Source organism: Daphnia pulicaria, chromosome 11, assembly GCF_021234035.1.
Source record: "Daphnia pulicaria isolate SC F1-1A chromosome 11, SC_F0-13Bv2, whole genome shotgun sequence".
Lineage (NCBI taxonomy): Eukaryota > Metazoa > Arthropoda > Branchiopoda > Diplostraca > Daphniidae > Daphnia > Daphnia pulicaria.
The window spans coordinates 4016339-4024982 of record NC_060923.1 but is presented as its reverse complement, the minus strand read 5'-3'; the positions used below and the strand labels follow the sequence as shown (position 1 = coordinate 4024982).

At 44.3% G+C, this 8644-nt stretch overlaps 1 protein-coding gene across 2 annotated transcripts; it reads right to left on the bottom strand.

The window, feature by feature from the left end:
• Window positions 1–1448: 1448 nt before the first annotated feature.
• LOC124315148 (delta-1-pyrroline-5-carboxylate synthase-like) lies at window positions 1449–7901 on the bottom strand. Of its 2 annotated transcripts, none has more exons than XM_046780608.1 (14): window positions 7606–7901; window positions 7400–7542; window positions 7202–7313; window positions 6930–7135; window positions 6577–6858; window positions 6286–6501; window positions 6055–6217; window positions 4355–4731; window positions 4037–4174; window positions 3299–3494; window positions 2520–2671; window positions 2247–2433; window positions 2069–2164; window positions 1449–1895 (listed from the first exon to the last, which is right to left on the bottom strand). In XM_046780608.1, the coding sequence occupies exons 1-14, from the start codon at window positions 7709–7711 to the stop codon at window positions 1666–1668; spliced, it is 2604 nt and encodes an 867-aa protein (XP_046636564.1). In that variant the 5' UTR covers window positions 7712–7901; the 3' UTR covers window positions 1449–1665. The 2 variants fall into 2 exon arrangements, with proteins under 2 accessions (XP_046636564.1, XP_046636565.1); XM_046780609.1 differs by having other exon boundaries at window positions 6583–6858.
• Between the last annotated feature and the right edge of the window lie 743 nt (window positions 7902–8644).

Below are 8644 nucleotides of genomic sequence, written 5' to 3'. Positions count from 1 at the left end.
TGATTATTGGTAAAAACGATCCTTTTGTCTGATCTCGTTCAGACATTCTCGCACAGCTATGCTCTCGTTTGACATTCGACTTGCACAATTCAATATGCGCATCTATCTCCTTTTTCTTTTTCAATTAATTCGAGCTGGGAACTGCTGCAGGGAAAGACAAAAGGGGATGAAAATGAAAAGGGCCGGGACGGATAGCCCCGGATAGCCCTATCTCTATGTCATCACAGCGACGGCTTGTACTCCTTGCCCCCTTGTTCTATGTAGACTTGAAATGTACAATGCCTGACGACATTATTTGATACTAAACTATTCTAAGAGTGACACACGCCTCCCTTTTCTAATTAGAAAACTAAATTGCGTTGCCCAAAAAGCCTCTTTTGAATGAATTTGCCTAATTCGTTTTGTATAACACTGCGTCGAAATATTGGAAGCCAAAAGGGAGCTGGGCGTGTGTGTACGCTATTACGTCAAATGAAGGTGTAATAAGGACTACTATAATAAGTAACAAAGACATCTAAAAAAGAGAGATGCTGTAGGGAACGTTTGGAAGCCTGGGATGAATGCCCGCCCACCCCTTTCAATGACATAGGGGCGTAGAGTCCATCGAACTGTGTGGGGACACTATTAGGCCTCCATGTGAATCCCATTGAAAGCTTTTTCTGCACGAAAACTAAAATAAAAAGAGATAAGAGTAGATCTATATACCGCCCGCATGGAGGCCCAGCAGTTGCCTCTATGTGTGACGTGTGCGTTGATTTTGGCTATACCCAAATCGAATCACATCCACCCATCCAGCCCAGCAGCTCGACTGGCATAGAGAAATGCGGGGGGACATTTTCTGTTGTTATCCTCCATGTTTTTTTAAAAATGATTACGTCTTTTACTCCGGTTGCAGGCCTATACCGAATCGACCTACATTCGCTACTACTACTGTACATCATCATCTTTCGCCCTACTTCTATTCCCAACTCTGTTCTTTTTTTTTCCCCAATTTGGTCGACTCTCTTTTTTGAACATGTCAACAAAATCCCGCCCGGCTTATTCAGCAGCGTCCCTATCAACGGATATCTTATATCAATCGCACACAAAAGGAGAAGGGGGGGGGGGATTTGTACACATACAGAACCTACTGCAGAGTAGACTGAAAGGAGAAATAACGAATTGATTTTCGGGCTCCTTGTTTCTACAAAGGGATTCGACCGACGTCAAAGCAATTGTAACTCGAGAAAAGGTTTTCAGAGTCCGGACTTAGTATAGATGCGTGTATATGCCAAAGGTAAACACACACACACACACGCACAAGGACTTGGGAGATAACATTCAATAGAAACCCGAGCTATAGCCAAATATCTGATTCTCCTTCTGGCTCACAAAAATACATTGTCCAGCTCAGGAGTAATAATTAATCAAATAAGATTTTCAGTTATCACGTCAATAGTCTTTATTGATTTTTTCGTTTGTAAATGTTTATTCGTATAGTGCTTTTTAATTTGTGTGTTGTCCGCCGAGATAACGGCCCATTCAGGTGTATACAATTGCAGCCAAAAAAAGATGATGAAGAAAATAACTCAAAAACTTTGTCCTTCTTCCGGCGCGGAAGAAGGAAGAAAGGAAAAATGAAGAAAAGTTTCGGTTAAGCACAAAATTGTTGGAGGTGAGATGACGTCAATTGGCCCGGGGATCTGAGTCTGTCGTGACGGCGTAGGGGCGACGTTCAGGCACCGAGGAGGCATCGAGTGGCAGCGATTGATGGAGGAAACTTTTGCCGCAATTGGGAGCGAAATCGGAGGCCGCATCGCCCGACCCGCGTAGGATCCACTTGGACGTGAGCAAACCTTCGACGCCCACGGGTCCGCGGGCGTGAATCCGCCCCGTGCTGATCCCCACTTCGGCTCCTGATCATTGCGCAACACACAAAGCCATTAGGAAATCAATAAGAAATTTTAAAAAGATGAAACAAAAGCCAAAGCTCTTTCAAAAAATAATCAAAAGAAAATGATCAAACGATAATGACGGGGGATTATTTCCATCCAATATCACAACACAAAATGGCGGAATTTTATTTTACCCAATCCAAAGCGGTAGCCATCGGCGAATCGCGTGCTGGCATTGTGGAAGACGCAGGCACTATCCACCGCGTGAAGGAATCGTTCCGCTTTCTCTCCTGCGCATCCAGAGAAAAAACAAATTTGAATTTAAAAATTTTTTTGGCGGGAAATTTGAAATTGAAATTTTTTGAATTTTACGGTTTTCCGTGACGATTGTCTCAGTGTGAGAACTTCCGTAGCGATGGATGTGCTCTACGGCTTCGTCCAGTCCCTTGACCACTTCAATGGTGCACTCGAGGCTTCCGTATTCCGTGCGCAGCGATTTGGCCGGTGGCGGACCGAACGTCAGGTGTTTGCTCAGCGACGGACCGGCGAAAATCTTCACCTGCACAAGGGCGGGGACATGGAAAATGGACAATTCAAGTTATGTTTTCATCAGCAGCAGACAATGTCGTTGCCCAATACACCTACCCCTTCATTCTTGAGCATGGTGCAGACTTCCGAGAAGAACGTGCCGGAACTCGACGTGCCATTGCCTCCCGTGTTGCCCAGCAGGTCCTCGTGAATCAGCAAAGTTTCCATGGCATTGCAAGCCGACGGGTAGTCGCATTTGGCGTCCCTCACTAATCAACAATTTCCACGTGTGCACCAAATTGGCAAAAAGAATAAAGAATGAAAAACAAATTAGACGGGCTCATAGCGTGTACGTGCAAGGTTATAACAGCCGTCTCATCTTGGGCAATCCAATCGAGGGAAATTAAGCTCATCTGTCCGCCTAACTTGAACAATCCACTCAAAAGTGGAAACCCACCCCGCCCATTTAACCAGACAGTTTTGCTCATCTTGTGGTGGCCACAGAGTTCTGACATAAAAGTCCGTTTACCCTTTGCCCAGTCAAAATTTGATTGTTCGTCCCAGTTCAAGGGAAGACGGGGAAAATCATTTTCAAATTGTCACACACAAAAGTCCCCGACGCCTACAAACTAGACAATCTAATCATCCAACAGATTGGACTCCTACTACCCCCTCACTAGTCGAAGTAGCGCACGCCTTTGTTGAATATTCAAATGATTTAGTCACGCTAGACTAGAGAATTCCCGATATTTAGACGACTTCTCCTATACCCTCGAGAGCAGCCTCTATTTAATAAGTTTTCTCATTTCTTTTTTGTTGTAGACGTAATTTGCGCTTTGAATAAAGAATTAAAAAGTTAATAAAGCAGTAGGCGTCGTTGGAGCATGTGCACATACCTATTTTCAGGGCTCTAATTGGATCGGCTTCGCTGTCGACGTAAACGTGGCAAACGCCTTCGGCGTGACCCAGCACCGGAATGTTGCGGCTCTGCTGCTGGATAGAGCGCACCAGCTCGCCCGATCCTCGAGGAATTACCAAGTCAATGTACTGGTCCATCGTCAACAAGTCGCTGATTTCTTCTCTAGTCGACACCTTTTAAAAAAAAAAATACAAAATCATCGCAAATAAATGACCAAAAATCAATACCAATTTTGTTCAAAAACATCCCATCTTCGATTTTCAAATTTTGGCGGGAAAGAAAAGAAAAGGGTTCAGTCCGCTCAATACTTTGATGAAGACATCAATCACACAAGACACTTTTTGATGCAATTTCACAGTTGACAGATGATTGAGAAGAAGGACTTTTTTTAAAAGATAGTCCACCCAACCGAGCCAGCACAAAAGTTTCCAACCATCAAGGGAGAACTATAAAAGCTACTAGCCTTTAGAAGTTTAGATGTCTTTAAAAAAAAATGACTTTGATCAACGTTGGGATGTTGGCCATCTTTACTTTTATAACAAACCCACCCACCCACTCTCCCACTACCATCAATCATTTTTCTACTCATCTTTTACCCAGTTTATAAATAGAAAAATAAAAAAGGGATGGAGTTACATAAGGTCAAAGAGTAAGAGTCTCCTTTTGTTGTCAAAAAAGTATTTCAAGGATTATGGCGATATAAATGAAGTTTTACCAGGGACACGGCCTGCGGAACACCGGCCGTTTCCAGAGCTTGACGGACGACATCCATCAGGATTTGATTGGAATGGGTCGCCTCCTTGCCGCCTTTCAGCAGTAATCCATTAGCCGACGCAATCGCCAGCGCCGCCACCTTTGAAGATGAAAAATAAATCAATCAATACAATGCGCAATAATTTCCCGCGCTAATTCAATTTCTATTTTCAACATTTTGTAAAAAAATATATTAATTCTATAAAAATTATTATATTATTATTAATAATCTAATGTAATATAAAATCTAATCATTCGATTGTGAGTTAGAAAAATTCACCTGAGGTAGGACGTCTGGTCGCGACTCGAAGATGACGAGCAGGACGCCGATGGGAACCGTCACCTGAGTCAATTCGAGTCCGGTGGCCAGCAGAGTGCGCCGCATGATGCGGCCGACAATGTCGTGGCTGCTGTCGGCGATCTGCTTCAGCCCGTCGCTCAAACTCTTCAATTTGGCCGGCGTCAGAGTGAGGCGGCCGCGCAAGGGACCAACGCCGCCGTGCTTCGTCGTGCTCGTCTCGTTCAAAATCTTCAAATCTTCCGCGTTGGCCTTCAAAATCTGCGGCTGCCGCTCCAGCAGCATCTCAGCCAAATTTTGAATGATGTCAGAGCGCTGATGGCCCGTCAGGCTCTGCAGCTGGCGGCCACCATCGCGAGCTATTGTCAAAATCGACCAACTTTAAATTAATAATAGCGCACACACGACTTATAATAGAAGACAATCAATTACACCTGATGCAATCAACTGAAATTGTCGTTTAATATCCACTGGCCAAAGACAAATTTCCTAATTGAGTGATTGATTGAATCACACACAAAAACAAGGTTTAAGTTGAGGCTAATAACCGTCGCAGACGACTTGGTTATTGCGTAGTAAATTACGATCGATAGTCTGAGCTTGACACAAAAGGTGTAGGGTGGGGGGGAGAAGAGGTAGGAAGTGATCCGCCGACAAGACTTGAGCCACCTGAGCCATGGAAAACGCGTTGGCCAGCTCATATATGAGCAAGGAATTTCATTATAGCGGACACGCACCAAAGTTTCCGGTAAGCGCTCAAGCTCTCCCCCCCCCCCCCATGGTGGCCAGAAGGTCAGACATATTACACTCGGATGGGAATACATACATATAAGGTGGATGCAGTAAACAAATAAATCAAGCTCTAAGCTCTTTGGACATAAAAGACTGCCCCAAAGAGAAATAGCTTCAAACTTGAACTATTCCCAACCAATTCAAATGGGGGGGAAATGATTCAAAACATCAAGCGGAAGTGAAACTATAAAATAACCAAATGCCCAACACATAGGAGTTTCGTCTGGTAAAACACCAAAGTTTTAATCAACGAATTTCAGTGGAAAACAATGCGGACGGTCGGCCATCAAAATTGCCAGTCAAAACCGGACCGGTCTAAAATTTCTAACGACATTCTGCAACCCAGCAACGACAGTAACCCAACAACTTGATTACGTACTTGCACCGGTCGACATTTCAAAACGAATAAGATTCCCGACCGCTCTACCAACCCAACCCCGATGATATTTCATATCTCCCGACGAAAGATAAAAAATAGCTACTCACAAAAGTTAAGCTCGTCTTTTGGGACTTGATTGGTAGACGCCAGATGATACGAAACTTTCCCCTCATGCGTGTCATTCTATACAGAACCAAGAGAGAGAGAGATGGCCAGCAACTTATCGACGTTAATAATAATATCAGAGCAAAAGGAAAATGTGGATGATGGAAACATCAAACTAGGGCCGGAACTAGTCGAGCTCGAAATGACCCACAAAATAATAAGAAATAAAGAAATAACCGGATCTTGTTCGTACCCAATAACTTTGGCCGACAAAAACTTTGATGGATCGTCTCGGTGATGGACACGCGATCAGGCGGTAACCCAATCTTATCCAGAGCTATACTATATAGTACTTTGCACGACCCCCCAAAAAACATGATGGATTTTAAGTGTCATCACATCTTACCGTGTTCGGCGGCACTTTCGATGCTGACTCCGCCGTTCTTATAGTCGGTGAAGAACGTGCCCAGTTTACGGCCGGCGATGATATTGCGCACAGCGTTCTCGGCCATTCCGTTGCAAATGACGACCGAAATGCCCTTTTCCAGCGCCCAGCAAGCCGATCGCACCTTTGATAAAATTAAAAATTCAAATTTGAAAATGTTGACAATTTGGGAGTTGAATAAAATTGTGTTACTTTGGAATCCATTCCGCCTAATCCGACCCGAGATTTCTTGCCGTACTGGATGCTGACGGCGTGTTGGGGGCTGTAAGTGTTGATGAGTCTAGCACCTTCCTCCGACGGCGGACAGGTGTAAATGCCATCCACATCCGACATGAGAATCAACAGATCCGCTTGCACTTCGGCCGCCAGCCGGGCGGCCAAACTGTCATTATCCTTGATGCTAATCACCTGGAGTAAAATGAAAACCATTTAGCCCATTCATATTCACGAGAAATTCACGACGTTGGTTAAAGAATAATTCACTTGTACCCCAGCCAAGTCTTCGTCTGCCAGTGGCGGAGGGGAAACCGCGTCGTTTGTGTTGATGATGGGCACAATGTTGAGGCTGATGAGCTCCGAGACGGTGCTGGCCAAGTGGCGTCGAGTCTCCTCGTTGTAGAAATCCGGTTTCGTCACCAGCACCTGGGCGATCTTCACGCCGTACTGGGAAAACATGGCGTCGTAGAGGCTCATCAATCCAGACTGGCCCACAGCGGCCGCAGCCCTGGGCTCGATGACAAACGACGTTTTGGCGCTACTTTGTTGCTGCATACATTTACAATTCAACAATTAATTTGTCATTCAACAGGTTACTTTAAAATGATTTGGCAATGTACCCGGTCACGCTGGTGGAGAGTTTCTCTCATCGACATGGAAAGCGTCTGCTCGTGAGCCAATTTCTGTTTGCCAAAGGCGACAGCGCCAGACGTCACCATCAGACATTCACGGCCTTCGTTCTGCAGCTCGGCCACCTGTTCGACGATGGACGCCAATCGGCCCAGTGCCAGACCGCATTCGTCCTCCCGCGTGATGACAGCCGACCCTTTATTTCATCAACTCAACATATGTTAAAATGTCGTAAAGAGTGACGAAAGTGATTTTCACTCACCCAACTTGATGACAACTCGTTTGGCGTTTCTCAATTGACTGCGCAATGCGAACGGAGATTTCAACGACCGTTCCAACGATACGTGAATGGGTCTCTCACTAAACGACTTTTTCTAATTGGATTTAAAAATAAATCAGGTATTTTTTAAAAATGAACATTTATAATAAATTTAACTGAATAAAAAAGGTCTATTTTTACTTTGAATGGAAATCGTTCAAAGTTGCTCATCGTCGAGAGATTCCTCGTAGCTCCAATGCGGCCAACGGTCGGCTCTCTCAAATTGTAGCGTCCCGACGCCGATGGCCGGTAGACGCCACTCAACACGCCAGGCATCCGCCCACCTTTTCAATACCAGTTGATATTCAGAAAAAATCAATAAAATAAAACCAAATTTGTTTACTCACCCAACTGAGTCCTGACATTTCGATAGACGGGCAAACGCGTTTTCGTCGCTAATTTCTGGCCGATCACTTTGTCACCAAATCGCCAAGCCGAGCTCATAGAAGCCATTGTTACAGATTGGATTAAGTTAAAAATGTCGATTAGACAGATGAATATTCTGACCGACTTTCACGTCGGGACAGAGAGCGGGGAACTTGGGTAAAAAAAAGGTGAAGGGGGGGTTATGTAACGAAAAACAAACAGGAAAGAGCGCACGTCTTTCAGTCTCGACAACTGCCAAGTGACTAAATTGGTTTTTCTATTCTCTTTCTCCATTATAGAATGTGTCATTTGGTATTTAAAGACAAAACTTAAATTTTTCCTTTCTCTTCCCTTAGTAAAAGAAAAAACGATTTAAAAAAAAAGAAGGGGAGGAACAACCTATTTGCAACCACCCGGTGGATGCTGTTGGGGGTTTTTCCAGGTAATAATAACCAAGAAAGAACCTGGGGGCAATTCCACGTGACAACAACGTCGCCATCACGTGACAGGGACCAAGTCAGGTCAGGTATCTACGGTTGAACGTTTCCCTTTCCAACACATTTTATCTCTGTCGACTATTTTTAAAAAAATAAGTTCCTTTTTATTTATTTTTATTTTTATTTTATTTTAAATTTCAGTCTTTGTCCTGTAGGTCCTTTACCTTGTTTGTCAATATAGGTCAGCGACCGTCAGCGACGATCGTTGATCGGTCAAGCAGATATACACATATAAAAACATCGAACCTACCCAAGTTGTTCCTCGACTTTGTGTTACGGCAAACTCGTCGGCTGTTGGAAAAGGTTTGGCTGTTATTTTGGCGAAATAAAATAATTGCCGTGTTGTTTGATATTGAGTTGGGCATCGGCAAATAACGACGTCGAAAAGTGAAAGGGGGGGGGGAGGGAGAGATCAAACGCTTCATGTTGTATTTTGTGCAATCATACATAAAAAGTTTGGAGACGATCGCAAGGACCGGTCTGGCGTGCAGCTCCAATCGGCTCAATCAATAATGTCAGCAGT

Coding starts and splice junctions, on each gene's coding strand:
- LOC124315148 (XM_046780608.1), bottom strand. CDS start 7,711: ATGGCTTCTATGAGCTCGGCTTGGCGATTTGGTGACAAAGTGATCGGC. Junction 3,495..4,036: donor TTCCGCAGGCCGTGTCCCTG/GTAAAACTTCAT, acceptor TTTTTTTAAAAG/GTGTCGACTAGAGAAGAAAT. Junction 2,165..2,246: donor GACAATCGTCACGGAAAACC/GTAAAATTCAAA, acceptor CTGGATGCGCAG/GAGAGAAAGCGGAACGATTC.